At 46.3% G+C, this 23,989-nt stretch overlaps 2 protein-coding genes across 10 annotated transcripts in view; both read right to left on the bottom strand.

The window, feature by feature from the left end:
- Positions 1-23,989, bottom strand: part of LOC146081212 (LIM zinc-binding domain-containing Nebulette) — a 236,469-nt gene that overhangs the window by 56,734 nt on the left and 155,746 nt on the right. The gene's annotated exons all lie outside the window — the stretch shown is intronic.
- LOC146081210 (uncharacterized) overlaps positions 1-23,989 on the bottom strand; it is a 108,941-nt gene that overhangs the window by 42,048 nt on the left and 42,904 nt on the right. For all 8 annotated transcript variants that reach the window (XM_083189301.1, XM_083189307.1, XM_083189302.1 and 5 more), the window contains 5 exons: positions 17,280-17,390; positions 11,183-11,293; positions 8,937-9,038; positions 7,705-7,806; positions 5,173-5,286 (listed from right to left, as the gene is read on the bottom strand). In XM_083189301.1, coding sequence (XP_083045427.1) covers positions 5,173-5,286; positions 7,705-7,806; positions 8,937-9,038; positions 11,183-11,293; positions 17,280-17,390 — 540 coding nt within the window. The remainder of the gene's footprint in view (positions 1-5,172; positions 5,287-7,704; positions 7,807-8,936; positions 9,039-11,182; positions 11,294-17,279; positions 17,391-23,989) is intronic.

Raw genomic sequence — 23,989 nt, 5'->3', positions numbered from 1 at the left:
GGGATGAAGACGACCATCGGGCGCTTTCTGCGAGAGGACTGCCCCAACACCCACGGAGGAGGCATCAACCTCGAGAATAAAGGGCAAGGTGGTATCAGGTTGTCTTAAGACAGGAGCGGAAGTGAACCTCTGTTTCAACAGATGGAAGGCTTCGATGGCTTCTGCCGGCCACTTCGCTGGATTAGACCCCTTTTTTGTCAAGGCAGTGATGGGAGCCACAATAGAAGAGAAGTTACGAATGAATTTTCTGTAATAATTGGCAAAACCCAGGAAACGTTGAATACCTTTCAGCGAAGAGGGAATTGGCCAATCTTGGATGGCCTGCAGTTTTCCTGGATCCATTTGAAGACCGGAACCGGAGACAATGTACCCTAGGAAGGGTATAGACTTCACCTCGAAGACACACTTCTCCAGTTTACAGTAGAGATGATTAGCTCGCAGCCGGGACAGAACCTCTTTGACCCAATAACGATGTTCTGTGATGTTATTGGCGTAGATTAAAATGTCATCGAGATATACAACTACATGACTGTAAAGAATGTCCCGAAAGATCTCATTGACATAGTGCTGGAACACGGCTGGGGCATTGCTGAGCCCAAAGGGCATGACGAGGTACTCATAGTGGCCGTCTCTGGTATTAAACGCCGTCTTCCACTCGTCGCCCTCTCGTATGCGGATGAGATTGTATGCACCTCTCAGATCGAGTTTTGTAAAGATGGTTGCACCGCTGACACGGTCAAACAGCTCGGTGATGAGAGGCAACGGATATCGGTTCTTTACTGTAATGTCATTGAGGCCGCGATAATCAATGCAGGGACGTAGGCCTCCATCCTTCTTTTTGACGAAGAAGAATCCTGCGCCAGCAGGAGAAGTCGAAGGACGGATGAATCCCTTTGCCAGATTTTCCTTGATGTAACTGGTCATGGCTTGAGTCTCTGGAAGAGAGAGAGGATAGGTTCTACCTCTGGGTGGTTCTTTGCCTGGGATGAGTTCAATAGGGCAATCCCACGGTCTGTGAGGAGGTAGGACATCAGCGCCAGACTTACTGAATACATCTGAGTACTCTTGGTAGGGAAGAGGCGGAAGGTCTGCTGCATCGGCTGAAGAATGACGAGCTGGAAGTACCTTTTGGAGACAGGTACCAGAGCAGGAAGGATCCCAGGAAAGGATTTCGGATGTCTTCCAATCAAGACGGGGATTGTGAAGACGGAGCCAGGGTAAACCCAGAACCAGAGCATGAGTGGCTCGGGGTAAAACCAGGAAGGACAAGAGTTCAGTGTGCAGGACTCCCACTTTCACTGTAAGTGGCAAAGTTCTGCGGGAGACTGTCGCATCAGGAATCCTACTGCCATCCACAGCAGTAAGGAAGACAGTCTTGGAAAGACTTTCAGTGGGCAACCCCCACTTGCGGACCAGTTCTGCAGTAACAAAGTTGCCAGCGGCACCGGAATCAAGAAGCGCGGAGACAGTCTTGAAATGCTGACCAACTTGTAGGGAAACTGGAAGGACACAATCGGTTGCTGATGGAGAGGACTTAATTACTCCTAGCCTACCCTCTCCTTGACGGGCTAGGAGGAGGAGTTTTCCTGACGCTTTGGGCATGCAGAAATTTGATGTGCAGGATCGGCACAATACAGGCAGAGCTGTGCCAACCGTCGACATCGACGTTCTCCTGGAGACAAACGGAAGCGGTTTATCTCCATTGGTTCTTCTTTGGAATGGACCGCAGGAGCAGTGGGTAAAGAAGACGGAGGAGTTGGCACTTTAACTGGAGCGCTCTTGTGACGTTCTATAGCCCTTTCTCGGAAGCGTAGGTCTACTTTAACACACAATGAAATAAGGTCACTTAGACCTGAGGGTAAGTCTCTTGTAGCAAGTTCATCCTTGATACGATCGGATAGGCCATGCCAGAAAGCTGCGTATAAGGCCCCATCACACCAGGAGAGTTCTGACGCCAGAATCTGGAACTGGACCAGATATTGCCCGACGGAGCGGGATCCCTGTCTGAGACGGAGGAGTTCAGTGGAGGCAGATGCTGATCGCCCAGGCTCATCGAAGATACGCCGGAATGTTGACACGAAGTCCTTGTAATTGGACAGGATGGCATCAGATCTTTCCCATAAGGGAGACGCCCACTCTAGTGCCGCTCCACACAGGAGGGAGATGATGTAGGCGATCTTGACCCTTTCAGTAGGGAAGTTGCTGGGTTGCAGCTCGAAGTGAATCTCACACTGATTGAGAAAGCCTCGACAGGTCTTGGGGTTCCCATCATACTTGGTGGGGACAGACAGATGAAGGCGAGGTGCAGCAGCCATTACAGGAGGATGAACGGGACTTGGAAGTTCTCTGACAGGCTCAGGGCCACTGAGAGTGGTCTGTAACTTATCCAGCCGGGAAGACAGATCTTGCAGGCAATGAATCACTTGGCTCTGCGCAGCCTCTTGCTGATCCAAGCGAACAGCCAGTTGCTGTACAGGGCTGGGTGGAGAAGCTTGGTTTGCGGCTGGATCCATTTGGCTAGTGCTTACTGTCACACCAGGGGACTCAGTCGACAAGACTGAGACCTCTGGTGGGGACCTGGACCGGTACCTGAACCGGGGAGGTTGGAGAGGACCCCTGCGCATGAACTGCGCGACAGTGCACCCAGAGCCAATAAGCAGTCAGAGGTAAAAGTACAACCAGATTTATTATGCAGAAGGTTGTAATAATACAGGCAGTAAAGTATGCAGGAGAAATGACAGTTCATACGGATTGCAATACTTTACAGGGATGCTGAATGGAGTATCGATGGTGGAACATCGGATGGATATCGGATATGGAGACTGTGGGTCCGGAATGACGGACGGCAGGAAGGAGCTTGACTGTGGGTCCGGAATGACGGACGGAAGCTTGACTGTGGGTCCGGAGTGTCGGACTATCGATGGTGAAACATCGGAGACGGATGATGGAGACTGTGGGTCCGGAATGACGGACGGAAGGTAGGAGCTGACTGTGGGTCCGGAATGTCGGACTATCGATGGTAGAACATCGGAGGCAGATGATGCTGGAGCATCGGAGGACCAGAGTCCTGGAGCTAGGCTGGATCGCTGGGCTGACGAGGCAGGCTCACAGGTGATGGAATAACCTGGATATCAACAGGAGATGGAATAACCTGGAATACACTGCAGCATGGAAGACAACACCAGCGGATAAAACACACTTGCACGGAGACAAGGACAGCTGACCATATACAGGAGACAACTGAAGCACTAGCATTGATCTGAGAGCTCCCAGCATACTTATACCCACTGGGTGGCCAGGATTGGCCGGGCAGGTATGACTGGGAGATCAGATCACACAGGATTGGATGGGAATGACATGTGACTGGGAAAACATGGCAGCCCCCATGTCAGGCTATGGCGGGAAAGTATGTTTGTGCACACCATGCTGGATACTGGGAGCAATGGCGGCGGACAGGTGGATTGCCGTGCACTGAGTACTGTCACTGGGGACAAGGAGAGCGGTGCGCCGCGCAGCCGCGGACTCAGCAGCGCTGAGCAGACTGGAGGATGGCAGCGGTGATGGCGCACGGCAGACAGGACGCCGGCAGGGGTGACGTCTGGACCGCAAGCTGAACCTGCGGAGGCACTTAGCCGGTAAGAAAGTCTGTCTGAGAGCTCGGATCGTGACAGTCTGTCACCCCGGACGCCCACGTGTCTCTCTCTGCTGCTCATTGCCCCCAACATTGTGACTTCCACTGCTCATCATCTCCCGCCCAGAATCGCAACAACCACCGCAGCGTGACTCCGCCCCTCCTTGCCGCCTCCCAAAACCCTCCCGCTGGCCTTCTAAGCCCTTCCACAGTCTACATTCCACGGAATCCTATTTTTTTTCCCCGGCACCTGATGTGTCCGAATTAAAAGAGATGCCAGACCGTCAGGTGCTGAAAAATCGGTGGCCAACCTGTATTCTGTTGTACCATAATGAGGATTTTATTTTTCAATCAGCTACAGATTTGAATCAACATAAAAAGTAATAGGACATTGGATAAACCTAATGCCTTCATTTGATTTAGTATTTACTTGAGCTCTGCAATTTATTAACAAGGACGGCAACTAAATGTATTCACAAAATAAGGTTGTGTAAGGATAATTGTGTGGTTGTATAATAGAAGTGGTGCATGTATTATTCAAACTACAAAGGTGCTTGATGGAAACTGAGTCATCAGCCTTCGTCTGATTACATAACAAGGAGGAAGGGGAAAAACACAGGAGGTGAAACAAGGATGACTGCGGATGGGTTGCATAGTCATTAGTCAGCAATATTTGGCAACTGCAGTTTCTCCGTCTGACCGTCTGACCATGGCCTCTGTTGCCTTCAGCTGCCTGTCTGTGAAATCCGCCATTGCATTCACACAACGGCAACCAGGGCTGGTGCAAGCCCCCCGCCCGCCCCAGGCAAAACCCCCCGCGCTGCCCGCCCGCACTTATCGCCCGCAGGGGGGGGGTTGCGGGCGATACTGCGGCGGGCGCCCGCACCCCAATGGAGCATTGTACCTGCTGTACTGATATGCAGCTTCCAGATGCTGCGAGTCCCAATTGTCCATCCTCGCTAAATCCCCCCAGCAGGGAGCCGGCGGCTCGCGCGGGGCAGCCGCGTCTCCATCCTCGCTGAATCCCCCCAGCAGGGAGCTGGCGGCTCGCACGGGGGGCAGCCGCATCTCCATCCTCACTGAAATCCCCCAGCAGACAGCAGGCGGCGTGCGCAGTGGGCAGCCACGCCGGGCGGGATGGGATGCTTTCTGGTACCTCTCTATGGTACCTCGGCGGCTCAGTACCGCCCTCCAGTGGCCGGCGCCCTAGGCAAATGCCTAGTCCTGCCTAGTGGTGGCTCCGGCCCTGACGGCAACACATTCATAACACGCCCATTAACTGGACCAGTTTTGTGCAATACCAGCAATAAGTCAGTCAATGCCTAGGGTCGTCTGTCACAGGATTTCTGATACTTTTTTCCGATTGCAACATCAGCTTTGAGCATACACCCATTGTAACGCATTTGTGTTTTTGGGCTGTGTGTGATTTTGAACATCTCATAGCGCACAAAGCCTAGAAGCCAAACAGTGACTCTCACATGGTAACTACGTAATTCCTGCATATATATACACAAGTGGTAATCGTAACATGAAGGACGTACGTCACTGGCAAGGGCAGATGCAGCTTGGGCCTGCTTGAAGGATGCGCTGTCTAATGGGTTGTAGCACGAGGCCTTCTCCTTCATTTCCTTTACAAACTGCTCCTTGTACTTCACCTGGTCAAAGAAAAGAAAAGCAAACTGAATATCAGGATAAATTATAATTTTTTCTATTAATGTTCACAGATACAAGTTTGTGAAAACGTGACGGTGATGAAGGAATCTGAAACAGGAGAACTATTCTCTTCAGTGCTCTGTAGTATATAGGGTTATTGTACGAAATACAAACAAATGTTCGGTGGTCAATATACCGACACCGGTATTCTGATGGATGGAATCCCAAAAGGGGTATCCCCCCACACACACACACAACTCCCCTAACCCTTTCTTCTAGCAGCCTGTTCCTAAACCACCATGTTAGTGCCTAACCTAAGCCTGCACCCCCCCCCCACACCTGAACCTGATCAACTCTAACCTGTTTGATATAATATTATTATATACTGTATGCTGCCACATACTGTCCAATACATGGTCATCTTACAAGTTTTATCAAGCTGATCTTCTTAAACCTTGGATTTAGTGCAACTTTATTAGGTCGAATCTGATAATCCACTAAGCAAATGGACCAAGGTCATTTAGGTGGCCAAACCGGACAAGTCCATCTATCGTCAGCACTCTAAAAAGCTGGCCCACCATGTATTGTGCTTGTAGTGACCACATACAAAAGCTATCAGCATGGATATAGAATGGAATAAATCATCCTCAATCAATGTGCTAAAATGGAGCAGCCTTTGGAAGGTTCAAGCCCAAAACTGGTGACCCCACACCAACTGAAGTTCTGCAATGGTGAGTATGGAAGTACAAACAGGGTGTTCCCTCAACCGGCGCTCAAATATAGGGTACTACTGTATGCCCCTTATAGGGGGTAATCGTCTCCTTTTCAACGCCTCTGTAACAGGTTTGTACTGTTAAGATATACAGATTCACGGTGCCTTTCCTTTCAAGGTATTTCACAGATCACTGTGATATTAAGCGTAAGGCCAGAAGAAAAGAAATGGAAGGTATATAGTATAATACAGGGTACTCTTTACCTAGAACGGCGCCCATCGCGACCATCGAATGCACTAAAAAACGGGTGCGATGCGATGCCCGCGATTTCCCATAGGGATCAATGTTAAAAGTGAGATTGGACGCGATTTTAGTGTTCAATGCCTCAATGCTCGCGATTTTTACATAGGAAACAATGTTGAATGGGCCACAGAGCCCAAATAGTCACTGTGAAGTCTGAAATAGCCCCCACAATTGTTAACGCCACCCCACGATCAATGTCAACCCGAAGCGTGGCGAGCGCAGCGAGCCCGCGAGGGGCGGCGGTACGCGTCCTCCGACCTTTTCATACCCCCACTATCCACGTCGGCATGGAGTTGAGAATAGAATAGTGTGGCGAGCGCAGCGAGCCACGGAGCCGGAAGCGTGGCGAGCGCAGCGAGCCCCGCGAGGGGACGCGGATACCTTCACAGTTATACGCGTCCCCTCGCGGGCTTCCCAGGTGTCCATGGCGACGCGGACACCTGTGAAGCCCGCGAAGGGACGCGTTTACCTGTGAAGGTATCCGCTGCGCTCGCCACGCTTCGGGCTCGGTGGCTCGCTGCGCTCGCCACACTATTCTATTCTCAACTCCACGCCGACGTGGATAGTGGGGGTATGAAAAGCTCGGAGGACGCGTACCGCCGCCCCTCACGGGCTCGCTGCGCTTGCCACGCTTCGGGTTGACGTTGATCGTGGGGTGGCGTTAACAATTGTGGGGGCCATTTCACAGTTCAAGGGCACTATTAGGGCTCTGTGGCCCATTTAACATTGTTTACTATGTAAAAATCGCGGGCATTGAGGCATTTAACAGTAAAATCGCGTCCAATCACAGTTTTAACATTGATCCCTATGGGAAAATCGCGGGCATCGCTTTTTTATGTACCCGCGATGCCCGCGATTTTTTACCCCCGACGCCCGCGATGCCAATCGCGGGCGCCGTTCTAGGTAAAGAGTACCTAATACAGTTTTATTAACATAAAACATACAAAATTGCTAAGTACATATATAGGATGAATAACTGAGAAGGGGTTCAAGAAATACCAAGGGTGGTGCAGACCCAGAATTGTAACGGTTCTCAAAAGCGCTTAAGTGGGAGAATGGTAAGGTCCCAGGATTCTCCACTGTTGAGAGCTCGATTCGGTAATACAATTCGATCAAGGTTCGGTACACTATTTAGCTATCACTTTCAAATTGGCTGCATACATGGAGGTGTCCACACTCCTCACATGAGGCTGCAGTGGTGATCGGTGTAGGAAATACCCTGTTCGTATGGACTAATCTAGTCATTAGAAGAGATGAACGGTAATGAGCGAGAAGAGATGCGGGTATAAATGGTCGCTGAGGAGAGAGCTGAATATGACGTGTGAGAAAAGAGGGCTGGGAGAACAGGAGGGAAGAGGGCCCTGCTCCAAGCATATGGAACACTGGGATCTTACAGTTCATTACCTGGCTGCTGAGCTTTGACACTTCTTTTGCATGCTCAAAGTCCGGTCTTCCAATCACTGTGGGCTCACTGTCCATGTCCCTTCTGCCTTTCTTGTAGTCAATCTACATAGAGAGACAAATAGGCATTCCGTGTTAGGACATACTACTTAATTATGAGGCTGGTCTTGGGAGTGGACAAACATGACGTGGGTTGTCCAGGTACTGTACAAGCTATTGGAAATGAGAGCAGGCAACCTCTAACAAGTCCAGTATCTGAGCCGGGGTGATATATAAACAGATAAAGGGGGTTATTCTAGTTCACTTGCAAAGTCACAATCCCTCTCTAATGGACAAAACCATATGCACTGCAGGTGGGGCTGATGTGACATGTGCAGAGAGGTAGATTTGGGGTTTTTATTGTTTCTGTGCAGGGTAAATGCTGGCTGCTTTATTTTTACACTGCAATATACAGTAGATATCAGTTTGAAGTACACCCCCACCCAAATCTAACTCTCTCTGCAAATGTTACATCAGCCCCACCTGCAGTGCATATGGTTTTGTCCAATAGAGGGTGATTGTGCCTTTGCGAGTGAATCAGAATAACCCCCAAAGTGGAGAAATTACCGTAGCAACAGTTATTTTATAGACTGTGAAATGATAACCACGAACCCAAGCTCTGATTGGAAATGACAGACATAAAAGACAATATCGAAATGATAAAAATAACCTGATTGGTAGCTACAGGGCAATTTCTACAGTTTGGGCCTCATTCAGACCTGTTTGCAAGGTTGTAGTTTTTGCAGATGGAAAAAAACCATGCTGCACTGCAGGTGAGGCAGATGTAACATGTGCAGAGAGAGGTAGATTTGGGTGGGGTTATTTTGTTTCTGTACAGGGTACATACTGGCTGCTTTATTCTTACACTGCAAATTAGATTTCAGTTTGAACACACCCCCCACTCAAATCTAACTTTCTCTCTCTCTCTCTGCACGTGTTACATCTGCCCCACCTGCAGTGCAGCAGAGTTTTGTCCATCTGAAAAAATTGCAGACTTGCTAACAGGAATGAATGAGGCCCTTTATCTCTTTTGGGAGACTTAATGCATGTCCCTGTAGTCTTTCATCACATGCCCAAAGCATATGGAGGCGTCATAGAGGGGCCATGATTTCCATTCCATACTTATTTTTAGCAGTTAGTATCCGTCCAATAAAATGTGAGCAAAATAAATGTAAACATGGTAATAAAATGATTACATTGCTGATGATCTTGGAGATCTCTGTGGCCTTCTGTATGTCCGGCCTGTCCAGCACCTCCGTGTACGTGTGCATATTCAGTGCATCCTTTTTATAGGACACCTGTAACAGAGCAAAAACACTAAGGCAAGAGCAAACCGCAACATAACTGCACTGTATTGTACCCAGTGGCGTAACTACTGTAAGGCAGCCCCAGCTGCCGCTTGGGAGAGCAAGTGGCAGCAGGGTCTGTGTGGGTACCGGCACCCGCTCGATACACTGACATGCTGCTGCCTGCCGCTGTCTACTGGCCGAGCACCAGAGGCAAGTCAGACGCAGCGCGGGTGCGGCCATGGCAGAGATGACAAATCCCCCAACTGATTCAATTGACTGTACACAGAGCCGGCTATTGGCTACTGTGTACAGGATGGGCGTGCTAGGGCGGCCTGGGATGCGTTGTAGCTAAGGGAAGCAGCAGTGTCTGCTGGTCTCTCTTCCTCTCTCCTGCTTCAGCTTCTCTGTTATACCTGGGGGGGGCGCCACAAACATTTTGGCAGTGGGGCGCAAAATTTATAGTTACGCCACTGATTGTACCCTATGTTATAAATAGGGATGCAAATCCCAGGGCATTTCATCAATCCCTGGATTCCCGGATTGGCCTCTCTAATAAGAAGAAATGCTGGTGGGCTACTCGGCGTGACCTCTGACCTCATCACTCTGCACAAAACCGCACAGCCGGAGACGAGAGTGGGTGCTTAGTCGCTGCCCGACATTGGACTGCGCATTCCATCATTTTTTTCCCTTTATTTTTGTAACCATTTCTTTATTCTGTATCAAGACAGGTATGACCTGGGAAAATCTCGGGTTAAAAATCCCAGGTCTGACCTGGGATTTGGTGGAAAAGGGGAGGTATTAGAGATGCAGTGTACAGAACACACTGATCAGTGAGCGCTGGTTTCAGCAGAACATGCAACTCACAGGCAGAACTAGAACCAGATTCTGGTCACAGTTTGCTTCACGTTCCCATGTTTCCTAGTAAATCCAGGTGTTTTATTGTTTTTTATGGAAAGTATTTGCAAGTTGGTTCAATGATATATTGAGGGCTGGATTCAGTCCTGTTCTTATAGTCGCAGCCTAGCGAGCAGTTATATGCCGCCCACCGCCCTGGTGAAAGTTTGCCCCCACCCGGATGGGGTTGGGTTGTACATGCACAACCCCTAACATCGGACAAAGGAGCGAATTCAGTTTTGCAACAGGCAGATCTGAATCACCCCCAGAATCATGATCTTACCCCCATGTTTGTCTTTAGTAAATCTCAAAAAAGACAGGAGAATGAAATCTTGACGAAACACAATTCTTAGTCAATGTACCCCTTACAGAGCATACTAAGGAACAGGGGGGTTTATTCTGGTCCTCACGCTCACATGCAAATTCACATGTGCATGCGCCAGGTGCATGTGGCCACGGTGAACAGAGCCCAAGACTGAGAGGGGGGCATGTGGCAGGGGCCCGGGGATTCCCATGCAAATTGCCCGCTGGCACGGGTGCGGGAGGCGGGCAGCTGACCTCACTGGACGTCAGCTGCCCACCCTGTTCCAGTCGAGGGTGCACATATATCTAAGGGACCTGAGAGTCACATAGATATGCGTGTGCGCACCATATCAATCAATGGTAGCCGACCATCGAATGATGTGGGTGTCTTCCCATAGGCTGCAAATGGATTTTTTGCCAAAACATCCATTTTGCAGCCATGTGGGCAACCCGACGTGCGAGGGGAGGGGGTGGCGTTTAGTCCGCATGCAACGCTGAGAAATTTGTATCGTTGCATGTGGACCAAAATAAGTCCAGGATGGAATCACATGTAGGGTACATTGACTAAAGCCTCTTAAAATGAAAAGAGGGGATTCTGCCCATAGCAACCAATCAGATTCTCTCTATCAATTATCAATTGTCCTCAAAAATAATAGACAGAATCTGATTGGTTGTTTTGAGCAACCTCTTTTCATTTTTAGAAGCTTTTTTAAACTTACCCCGTAGTTTGTCCATTTTCAATCACTTAACATGTGCGGTTGATGATATATTCATCTCCCACCTCATTAATATGCTAATGCGCTGTGTCCTTGTGTAGTAAATTTACAATGGGGAGGTCTGTAGGCTTAGCACATCACATTGTGGCCCCTGATTACACACAATGCACAGGATATATGAGCTGTCTCGGGGAATCTCACGCGGTAACACGCTAGCCATGACATAGGATAATTACTCACATTACTCTGGTGTTTGTTCACTTCTTTTGCATGTTTCATTTCAGGAGGCTCCAACATTTGTGCGTACGATGATTTTCCCTTTTCCGCATCATATTTCTGCTTGTAAAGAGCCTGCACACAAATCACCAACATTAACTCATTGGCCAGATGTTAATGAAAAAAACATTTACCACTGTTCTGTGTCAGGAAGAAAAGACATAACAAGACAATGGGGCAGATGTATTAAGCCTGGCGAAGAGATAAACTGGAGATAAAGTGGAGAAAAAGTGGAAGGAGATAACGCACCAGCCAATCAGCAGTGTTTGAAATATGACAGTTGGAAGTTGATTGGCTGGTGCGTTAACTCCTTCCACTTTTTCTCCAGTTTATCTCTTCGCCAGGTTTAATACATCTGCGTCCCTTAATTAATAACCTAAACAATAACCGTGTGATGTCACAGATGATGACCAATCAGATTAAAATTAGCTGCTAAAAGCTGATCGCTTATTAGCTGCTATAGAATACAGTTTTTCTTTGCACCATAGACCTAATTTAGATGTGCTCTTGTGATTGCTGTTGCTATATATTGTTGTTCGCGATTGCGACTAAGGGGTATATTCAATGCATGTCGAAACTGCCGTCTTGCCGAAAAGACACCAGTTTTTGACATGAATGGTTCAGAAGGGTTCGATCTAATTAATGCTAGCTGGGTTTTGTTTTTTTGGCAGGTCGAAATGTTCCGACCTGCCGAAAACCAGGTGGGTTGACGGAATAGCCGCTAATCCACCTGCTTCTGCCGGAAATAGCCAAAATTGTTAAATTTTTGGGTAAAAAAGGAATGAGAGACAGATACATTTACATTGATTCATCAGCACCATTTCCCAGCACATTACCCAGTATAGTAGCTCTAACTAACTGCTTTGGGGCTCATCTACATTTGGATATAAGTCATTTTAAAAGATTCCTCTCAGATGTAGCAGTACACACCCACGCTTCTAGGGGCCCCGTTCACAATCTCTTTTCACAATCTCTCCATATATATGGAACTAGACACGCCCTTTGGGTGGAGCATGACATTGCCCCTCAATGGAGCGCTGTGCAAAATTCTACTACCAACTATAATCTCCCTGAAACTAGTTTCCAAAAGTAGGGCATAGACTTACAACAAAGGCCTGCTTCTGGTCCAATATGATTTTATGCACCACACCCTGAGATTCACATCACACATTGATTTATCTGGTTTCATTTTGTTCAAGTGTGAAACAAGAAATTCTGTACCCTGTACATGACTAATTGTATGGCAACGCTTTGCAAACACTGCCCTTATTTATGGCAGAGAAATTATCTTTGCCAAAGATATATGATTCATTTTTTCCGACAACAATAGAAAAAAGCGCTTCATTTATTGATGTAGTTGTCTGGTAAATTCCCCTTCAGCAGATGGCTGTTGCTGTGAAATGTGACTGCCACACTTGTCTCCAACCTTGTAAATTAATGTAGCATTTACAATGAAGAAAACTGTGTGTCATATTTCAGAGGACCACAGATGGAGCATCTGCTGCAATATATCACCAGGGACTGACGGACTTTCTTTTCTGCACATGAATACTTGATAAAACCAGGTACTAAGACTACAATTATCCTCTCCCAGACATCAGGGAATGCTGTGACGTGTACCAGACACATACATTTATCTAGTCATGTGACCAGATCCGCCGAGCGAAAGGCAACATTCACATGCATTTCTGTCAGACATAACCAAAGTCGGGGTGGACTCGGATGTCATGTTACCAGACCAGACATCGACAGTTGCAGGCGTTTTCTGGGCACACCCACCATTTTTGTGGACACGCCCAGGAAATGCAGGGTGTTCCCCTGCTCCAGCTATCTATCACACAGTCACCAGATGCAATCTCAGGTCTCTTGACCCTGCTATCCGGTCCTCCCTGGAGACTCTTCACGTTTATTCTCTCCTCCAACAGCGCTGCTCTCTCCCTCGCCAAACAATCTTTTTCCAAATCACTCATCTCAGTCCTCCAGCCCCGCTGTCTCTTTGAAACTTTCGACACTCTCCTTTGCCCCTCCTCCACCTCTCCTACCATAATCCCTCACTGCCACTGACATTGGCTCTTTCTTCCTCTCTAAAATCGAGATAATCCGACGCAATGGGGGAGATTCTCTAAGAATCTCCGCCCCCCTTCGCCGCCCATCGCATTTATAATTATCGCATATGTTGTAACATATGCGATAATTATAGCAAAGGACAGCTATTGCGTTAAGAGCTGTCCTTTGCGGTGAGAGTCGCCGGGTCCCAGCAGGTCCCGGCGGCTCCCCCCTCCCTCACACACCCAGCGCTGCTGCTGCTGCTGCTGCGCCGGGCACTCCTCCTCCCTGCACCAGGAAGAGGATCAGTGCAGGGAGGAGATCACAGGTCCGGGCAGCACAGATCTGTGCTGCCCGGACACAGGTGAGGGGGCGATGCGGGGCAGCGGGGGTCCGTGCGGAGCGGCGGGGGGTCAGCGCGGGGCGGCGGAGGGTTGCGGTAGAAGCCCATTGGCTTCTATGGGGCATCGCCAGATTTTTCTGGCGATGCCCCCCGCCGCGGTAACCCGGCGGGGGATGCTTACTGCATCCCAAAATGCGGTAAAAACCCTGATAACGGGGTTTTTACCGCATTTTTAGCTTAGAGAATCTCCCCCAGAATCTCCTCCCATTCCCCCTCTGCTGCCCACCCACCCCAATCATCCTCCCCCTCCAACTACCCAACTCTGTCCTCCTTCTGCCCCACTACAGATGAGAAAATCAACTCCCTCATCTAATCCTTTCCCCCCTCTACCTGTCCCTTAGACCCCTCCCCTCTCCTATTATGGGAAGTATGGGAGCAGTGGTCACCTGTTGCAGGGTAATCGTTGCTTTGACCTTGGGGAGATGTATGTAGTCTTGCAGAGAGAAATTCACAAGTTACCAGAAGCAACCAAGCTTGTCACTGTCAGTTATCTCAAACAGTGTTTGAAATAACAGAAGCTGATTGGTTGCTATGGGCAACTTCTGCACTTTAGCGCTATGCAAGGCTTGATATACTTCCCCCATTTTCGCCTTGAAGTTCTGCAGTGAAATCAGATATCAATGTTCACATGAACCAGTGGTATTCAGTTACATAGGTGCTATATATATAGAAATATACAGTATCTAAGGGGGTGAGCTTTCACCCAGAAGGGAGATAAAGTAGAAAGAGATAGAGGGCCAGATGTACTACGCTCCAAAAAGTAATAAAGTGGAGAGTAAAAAACATAATGTACTTGCCTACTTTTGAAAACTAGTTTCAGGGAGATTATAGTTGGTAATAGAATTTTGCACAGCGCCCATTGAGGGGGCGTGTCATGCTCCACCCAAAGGGCGTGCCCAGTTCCATATATGGAGAGATTGTGAACGTGGCACCTAGAAGCGTGGGTGAGCACTGCTACATCTGAGAGGAATCTTGTAAAATGACTTATATCCAAATGTAGATGAGCCCCAAAGCAGTTAGTAAGTGATACTATACTTGTAAAGTGCTGGGGAATGGTGCTTATGATTCAATGTAAATGTATCTGTCTCTCATTCCTTTTTTCCCCAAAAATGTAACAGTGTAATGTGGGCTAGGTGACATGAGGGAGATTGCTTGACTAATGAGGGAGTGAGGGAGATTGCTGCTATTTCAGGGAGTCTCCTGCATAATGCAGGAGGGTTGGCAACTATGGTGAAAAACAACTAGCTAAACAGCTCCTAGCTGTCATTTTTCAAACACAGCCTGTAACATGTCAGTTAGGAGCTGATTGGCTGGTGGTGAATCATTCTCCTTTTTATCACTTTTTGAAGATTGATGCATCTGGCCCAAAAATCTGGTTCCTACATAATGAAATTAGTTTGCTAACGTCTGCAGCAAGTGTATAATCCTGTTTGTACAGAAATAATAAGAGTGGAATGACTGAAACAGACATTTAGTGGGTTAAACATCCCAGGCTGTGGTGACCTTAGTGAAGCATGTGACCCGGCATCCAATAAGGATGCAGGGATGGCAAAGTGAGCTGTGGATATGAGCTGCAGGAAGAGGAGGAGTCTCCCTCTTTTTCCTGAGTTTCTCGCCCTCCCTCCCCTTTATTTAGATGTGGGTGGGTGTTTCTTTGCATTTGATGTTTGGCAGGTAAAAACGTCAGGTTAATTGATTTAAGGCCTTCGTTAAAGGATGATTTGTTGTATATAGTTGTTTTTTGGTGCGCTCACCTTCATTGACTATAGGCCTTTGCTGGATCACCCGGTTGGGGACAGCAACACCACCCGGATGGATGAGAAGTCAATGTAGGAGGCTGAGCAGATCCTACTTTTGGTTAGGATATTTGTTGATTAGGTAGGATAGTTATGGGTGGAGCTTAAATAATTAGCCATTAATTAATTACAATCAATTAAATTAGTTTAAAGTTCTTTAATAAATACAGATAACACTTTTCGCCCAACCTACAGTAAGTCTCCGAGTTGTTATTTCAGGTCTAAGTTTAGTTTTATATATAAAAAAATATATAAAACTTTTAGCATTAAAAGTAAACTGCAACGGAATTGAATTACTGATGCTGTAACTTATGATTTATTTCAGCAACCAATATAAAAGGGAAACAACATTCTGAATAAACACCAATTTCTTCTGTCACTCTGGGGTTTATTCTAGTTCATTCTTTCTGACAAAATCCTTCTTAGATGGACAAAACCATGTGCACTGCAGGGGGGCAGATGTAACATGTGCAGATAGAATTAGATTTGGGTGAGTTATTTTGTTTCTGTGCAGGGAAAATACTGACTGCTTTATTTTACACTGCAATATAGATCTCACTTTGAAGAAAAACCCCACCCAAATCTAATTCTCTCTGCACAAGTTACATCTGCCCCACCCGCAGTGCACATGGTTTTGTCCATCTAAGAAGGATTTTGTCAGAAAGAATGAACTAGAATAACCCCCAGGTGTTGGCGTTGTCAAATAAAGAGTGCGAATACTGTAATACAGAGAGTAGAAACAGAATTTACAGACTAACAGCGATTAGGGATCACAGCACGGACTGTACTGTGCACTGAGTGGTCAGACGGGACGCTCAGCTCTCGACACGACGCCAATATTTATAGATGTATAAATATACGTAAAGCCTAGTTTTTGGGGTGTTGCCTTTATAAAGTTGGCAGCGAGTAAAGCAGGCAGATTTCTGACACAAGGGTCCTTCTGTTACGGAAACACAGTCCGCAGTCAGCCAGCCAGCGCTGCAATCTGTCTGCCAGTGTCTGCTCTTGATACTTGACTTGTTGGCCAGTAATTAGTATGAAACAGAACATAACCATAGGGAAAAGGCGAATATTATTTCATTATACTGCAGGTACAATCCAGCCACAAGTGCGGCCTATGGTGTTGTGGTCATCCAAAAGCCTGCAGTGCTGCACCCTTAGGGGGGATGTGCTAAGCCTTGGAGAGTGATAAAGTGGGAAGAGGTCAAGTTTGACGGCGCAGCGAGCCATGTGAGTGGACGCAGTAGGCTTATACGGTGTCCGTGTCGACATAGACACAAAAACCTGAGAAAAGTAACGTTATTTTGCTTGTCTCAACCTTTTGACCATGTCGACCAAATGCATGTTGACATTTTTCAAGTGTCCACCTTGTACCAGTTGACCAATAGTGGTCGACCCATTGACTGTCGACTTTAATTGTGTCGAACATATAACCCATACCCTCACATATCTGTGAATGCTACACAATTACATAAACTCAGGTTTTATTGTTTAGAGCAGACATGTCCAAACTATGGCCCTCCAGCTGTTGAAACTACAGGTCCCATCATGCCTATGGCAAGGCATGCTGGGATGTGTAGTTTCACAACAGCTGGAGGGCCACAGTTTGGACATGCCTGGTTTAGAGCGTGAAAATGTGTACAGAACATAATGGTAATTCATTAGATATTTCTTTCTAGTTTCTAAAAGGGTGCTAGAAAAATGGGAGAACCTACAGTAATTGTCTGCCATGAGACACAGCACATTCCTCCAAGCACCAAGTTTAAAAAAGTATCCTCTAGAATGTAATAGGTAACATAGACGTTCTAGACAGTACCTCGCTCTGCAGCTGTGTAACTTGCTTGGCGAACACAATGTCTAATGTTGCTGGCATCCTCTTGTACAGGCAGTTGGACAGTCCTTTCTTGCCAGCTTCCTTGTACTTTGTCTAGAAGGATGGAAAAAATAGAAGATTGAAGATCAAAATGTGATGATTCTCAGACATTTTGGCAAGCGGCTCATTTAATGGACCTAAGCTAAGCTACTGTACTCTGCTTATTGCACAATGCCTGCCGAGTTCTAGACTTTCAAATGAGAAAGTACCTCTACATTCAGGATAGAGGGCTTGCCTAAAGAAGTACATCAACTTCCATAGTGCTCTGATCCCAGGGTCCTGGTGGGCAGGAGTCATATTCAAACGCAGGGGGGTCTCTGGTTGCCCGGAAACCCCCCTACTCTTGAAAAGTGCCTTAAATTATGACAACAATAGCACTAGTATATAATATGATCAGTAGAGCTGCCACCACATCATGTAAAGGACGGAGCCGAGCTGCTGCACATGCCCAGTGTACCAGCGTCTTCACATTTACTGTATGTGTGGATCTGAGCCCTCAAACATAACAAGGGACCAGAAAGCAGCTGCCAGGGGGAAGAGACAGGAGCCTTACTATGAAGTGGGATATTGTGAGCTTAGATAGTGCAGTACTGGTTCTATTATGTTTGTGTCTTTATTTATTATATGTTTACCCTTTTCCTGACCACTTATCATATTTAAATATTTGAAACAGCCTATACTATAGACATGTACTGTAAAATATTAATACTGTATTCCATACAGTGTCCAGTGTATAAATATTAAATATACCAATATCCAGGGCTGTTACCACTCCCCCAAAGTGCGAGATTTTGGATTACATTTGGAAACCCCCCTCTAAAAATCCTGTCTTTGCCACTGGCAGTACTCAACAGTCCCAATCGCGTGCGATTACATAGACACCAAAAAGTCATTAAAAAACTCATGTCAACCCTTTAACTGTTGACCTTGCCAATAAGCTTGTGTTGATCTTTTGGCAGTGTCGACCTAAGGTATTTTGACCTTTATAGGCGTCGACCTAGTCACTGTCAACCATTAGCAGTCGACTTAGACAATCACCAGTCCTGAGCATTTCATACCCTGCCCCTTTTGAACATGTAAAAAAACTTGCCACAATTTAAACCAAATAACACATCAAACCATTTACTGACCTGGTTATTTTTTCTAAAAGGCCAAGCCAAGAAGGAACTTATAATTTTAACATATGCAGTTCTTTATCCTTACAGTTCTATTTTAGCTACAGTAGTAGCAGGATTGCTACATGTGGCCCAAACCTGCTGCTCTAAAGTGACAAGGCAACTGTCTAATCCTCCCATTTACAGTGCTTCTGCTTAATAGCATAGAATATGACACACTTGAGAGATTTGCCACTAGGCATGCGGGTAAAGGTGGTTGTAAGATGACCATTATCTACCTAGAAATGGCATCAGCACCTGCCCTAATAAAGAGGTTCCAGTGACTTTGTTCTCACTACCTGCACCAAAGCTAAACAGATGGATCTTTAACAATTTTGCCATATATATATATATATATATATATATATATATATATAGTATATATATAATTATCATATACTGTATAATAACATGCTAATGCTACTTCTCCCCGCAATGTAGGGAATGCAAGTGTTTTGTGCACCAGCAGCCACTAGATGGCGTCCCACAGAGAAATTCATGTGTTTCTCCATTGAGCCATCCACAGCTGCTGTCTCTGACATTACTGTTAAAGGTGCCCATACACAGTGCAATGCAATCTAGTTCAAAAAGTATAGGCAGCACATACTTTATGCGCTGTGCGATGGGATGTGCGTGGGAGTGTGCATCACATCGCACCAATACATTGCAACGTGTATGGGCACCTTCAAGTCATGTTAATGGGCTAGGAACTAGTACACACTAGTCCCCCCCGGCAGGTGAAACACAATCCCCAAGAGTGTTGTCTATTGGCATCAATTGAATTAGCTGGCACTAGTTTTGTGTCATACTTTTGCACCCATGCAAAAATAAAGGTGCCCATACACGTTACAATTTAATGGGTGCGATGCAATGCCCGCTGCCGCGCACATCACATCACACAGCACAGAAAGTATGTGGCGCACATACTTTTTGTACTACAGATGGAGCCGCTGTCAGCCAGCCTGCCTGATCGCCAGATCCCCCTAGCTGGCGAATGGCGGGCAGGCGGACGGGGATGTGTGAACGGCTCACTAGCTTGCGCATCCCTGTCAGCAAGGCGGCGGGGATCGGGTGCTTCCCTGCTCGTCTCTGCTTCAGGGAAATGGGCAGGGAGCAGGGAGAGAGGGGGGAGATGGGATGGGCAGGGAGCAGGGACAGAGCGGGGGGGAAACGGGCAGGCTGCATGGCTTCCAGGTGAATGGGGCGCACATGCATCTCTGAGGAGAGCGGCTCCATCTGTAGATTGCTTTGCATCTCATTGCATTGCAAATAGTATGTGATGCGATGTGATCTAGTCCAAATTGCATATAATATTTGTACCGTGTATGGGCACCATTAGGCTTGTGGCACTGTACGTCCAATGCGCTTTGTAAATGATTCCTCCAGAGAAAAACTTTTTTTTTACACAATTTTCTTTTTGAATAATTGCAGATGGGAAAGAACATTCTGTCATACTGAAATGACTCTCTTTAGTGTAACTTGAAAGGAAAACTTGACAATAGCTCTAGATTAGAGCATGGTCGAATGATGGATTAAGTTATTAAACATTCTTTCTACACGCTGAGGCATTCATCTGCTAAGCTCCAAAGCTGACTAAATGATCAAATGTATGAAAGTGGAAATCAAAAATAAAAAACTCTTATGGCAGCAATATATCGGCCCTGTCCCCAGCAGCATATCAAGCCCATTTATTTATTTTATTTATTAACAGTTTCTTATATAGCGCACACATATTCCGCAATCCCTCACATCAGTCTCTGACCCAGTGGAGCTTACAATCTATATTCCCTACCACATGCACACACACACACATACACATTCATTGTAGGGTTATTTTTGTTAGGAGGAAAAGGAACTGATATCAAGTGAATCAGGTTGGGGCGCAGACCTTAGAGCTGGGTTGCAAGTAGCTGCAGTACAAAGAAAATGGGGGTGTCACAAAATACAAAAAGGAAAACAAACTGATGGCGCCGTGCATCTGTGTTCAGCTGCGGGGCTGTAAACTCCATGCCAACATGGATAGTTCGTACCCCCACTATCCACGTTGGCATGGAGTTGATTTTAGATAGCGTGGTGAGCGTAGCAAGCCACCCAACCCGTAGCGTGGGTGAGCGCAGCAAGCCCTGCAAGGGGACACAGACGCACGGCGCCATGCTGGCGCCGTGAAAGTACACAAGTACCGAGTTTTGTAACATGAAAATCATGTGTTCCAGCTTGGCTTTATGGAGTATAGAGTCTCCTGCTGTTCCTTGACGCCAAATAGGTGTATTATGGGCTGGGGATGGAGTGGTCTCCCAATATAGTAGCCAATGTTAGGTCTGGAGGCTGGTCCGGTTTCTCAGGGCATAAAGCAGCTGTCTACTAGACGTATGGTAATATCAGTCACTGGTAAAATCCCCCAACGCATTTCGCTCTGTAGTAGAGCTTGTTCACACCTTGAAAAAGCTCTACTACATAGCGAAACGCGTTGGTGGATTTTACCAGTGATTGATATTACCAGACGTCTACTAGACAGCTGCTTTAAAATTATTTTTAATATCTTATGAAGGTTACTTGCACCATTCGTTAGTACTTGAAATTTACTATCACCGTATTAATGTAATGTAATTAATAGTAATGTCAGTTCGTTTTCCTTTTAAATTTTGTTAGGAGCCAAATAACCTACCAGTATATTTTTGGATGTGGGAGGAAACCGGAGTACCCGGAGGAAACCCACACAAGTAGAGTGAGAATATACAAACTCTGCACAGTTAGGACCATATTGGGAATCAAACCCATGACCTGTGAGTACTGTGAGGCAATAACTCTCTCTGCACATGTTACATCTGCCCCACCTGCAGTGCACATGGTTTTGTTCATTTTCCAAACAAATTTGTACTGCGATCAGATCTGAATAAGGGCCTTGGGGTGAGATTTAATAGGATGAGAGATTCAGAAAGTGAAAGATTTGGTAAGAAATCTCCAGGTTTTTTTAAAGCGGCAATCATTTGCACTGCAAAACCAGTTTGATTTTGCAGTGTAAATGATTGCCGCTTTAAAAAAACCTGGAGATTTCTTACCAAATCTTTCACTTTCTGAATCTCTCATCCTATTAAATTTCCCCCTTGCTTTCTCACCAAAGAGCCGCAATGTTGGGCAGTGATGTGCATATACACACAAACATTATAGTAGCCCAACATCAATAAAATCCCAGCGATAAGCTGCTCTGGAACACACAACGCGTCCATCGTGCAGAACTGAACCTATATATTCATCTTAGAGCCAATAGAAGATGCTCTAATGCCAACACATGAAATATGATTTTGCGTTCTTAATGTATACAAGTATGAGGAGGATTAGCATGTCAAGACTGTCAAGCAGTATAACAGATGAAAGGTTTCCTATTTCCATTATCATTATTTATGGGAATAGAGAACAACACGTTTCAGCTTCATACTTCTTTCACCATCCATGTTTTTTATTTTATTTTATGAGCAATAAAACTATCCCTGTCTATAGTGATCGAGCCTGGAAATCAATTACTTGTCATTGTGTGAGACATCATTAAAATTCTGAATAGACCGATTACTATTACAAAAGCTATCCGCAGTTGTTAGGCATAAATCAGAATCAGAGTGTTGCGTTGACATGTGCAGCACGGAGCGGTGTGTGGGTCGCTGTACGTGCTCTGCGCTGGTTTCCTGGGCAGCTGACCACAGAGATATGTCAACACGGTCATATATTTTATTTGATAGAATATAATTTGTTAAACCACAGCTGCAACTACTCAGCAAATTATTCCTTTGTGTATTGAATGCATAATTAAAGATAACCTCCGTCATGATGGGAGGATTTTATATCGTAGCAGCATAAGACAAATGTTACATTTATGGAATGTTTCAGGAGTTACTTCTTTTATAGCCGATAGCAAATTTTTTATTGTTGCGGAATATTGGCCTTGTGTGTGTGATCCTTGGCAATTGTTGTATTTATTACTAACAGATGGAGCCCCTCTCCTTCATTGCCAGGGCTCGCCAGAACGTCCCCTCTGACGAGCGCTGGCGGAGAGGGATGTTTGTCCCAGTCAGTCGGTGGCTGGGCAGCGGGACCGTGCCTGTCTCCGCTTCAGAGCAGGGCTCTGTGTGGACCGGCGAGAGGTGGTGTGGACCGGCGAGATGGTGGCGAACTCTGTCGGAACGGGGCACACGAGCGTCTTGTGCGCGCATGCCCCCTTCCGACAGCTGGCGGGGCCTGGCGGCTAGTGGGAGCTGGCAATAGAATCGCCAGCCCCTGCAAGCATGAGAGGGGCTCCATCTGTAGAGAGAGAGAACACTCTAATTTAAGCAAACATTCATAGAAATGTAACAGGGTCCAAGTTTGGGGATGTCCGGGATTTTATCCAAGATTACCCGTATTTTTAAAGCGGCAAACATTTACAAAACAAATCCAATTTGGTTTTAACATGTAAATGATTTCCGTTTTAAAAATATGGACAATCTCTGCTAAAATCCCGGACCTCCGCAAACTCGTACACTGGACCTAATTCAGTAAAGGTTGTAGTTTTGAAATTACTCCCGATATTTGTTCCCACAGTTACCGCAATACTGTTTATCTAGATATCGGTAGCTGGTTGTAGCCTATGGGTTACAGATTGGAGCTATAGTTCCAACAGGGTCAAAATACGATCATGGATAAATGGGCCCCTTACTCTCCTGCCACCTAATGCAAGGACACCGAGTTGAGAGGTTACACTTTGAGCCACATTTGAATCCAGTGTGATCTAGATACTGGTATCATTCAGTGGCTGGGGTGAAACAATGGGATTTATTTACTAAGATGGTAGTTCTATTGAAAATGGGATGTTGCTACGGGCAACAAACCAGATTCTATTATTTTCTAGAAGGTACTATAGAAATAAGAAGTAGATTCTGATTGGTTGATATAGGCAACATCCTATTTTCAATAGCACTTCCATTTGAGTAAATAAACCCCAATGTGTTTTTTTTTTTTTCTTAAGGTGCCCATACACTAGTAAGATTTATCTTCATATCTGGCTGGTTGGAACAAAACATGGTTATGGATGAGTGACAGTTTGTCAGTTTTCCAGCATTTCCAAGCAAATGGTCAACTGTCATTTGCTCTCATCCATAACCATGTTTTTGTTCCAACCAGCCAGATCTGAAGATAAATCTGCGTGCGTATGGCCACCTTTACTCAGTATTACCACTCCCTTTCATGCACCTGAGTGATATCACTGAACTGACTGAGCGTCTACCAGTATATATGTCACATATGAGTCCAGTTGGGTACAACTGCCACATATCCTCTGATCCAAACCGACAATAAGGCAACACAGCATGGAGAGGAGAACAATCTACAATGATGCAGAGATGAATACAGAATGAAATCAGGGGATTTATTTTAGATAGCCTTTGCTGCGGACTGGAGGCATAGAAGAAGAGCAAACAGAGTGGGCTTTTCAGGTGTATGTCCTAGGGGTTCACAATTATGGAGAGCCAC

This window comes from Crinia signifera, chromosome 5, assembly GCF_055691185.1.
Source record: "Crinia signifera chromosome 5, ASM5569118v1, whole genome shotgun sequence".
Classification (NCBI taxonomy): Eukaryota; Metazoa; Chordata; class Amphibia; order Anura; family Myobatrachidae; genus Crinia; species Crinia signifera.
This window is presented reverse-complemented; position numbering and strand designations above follow the sequence as displayed.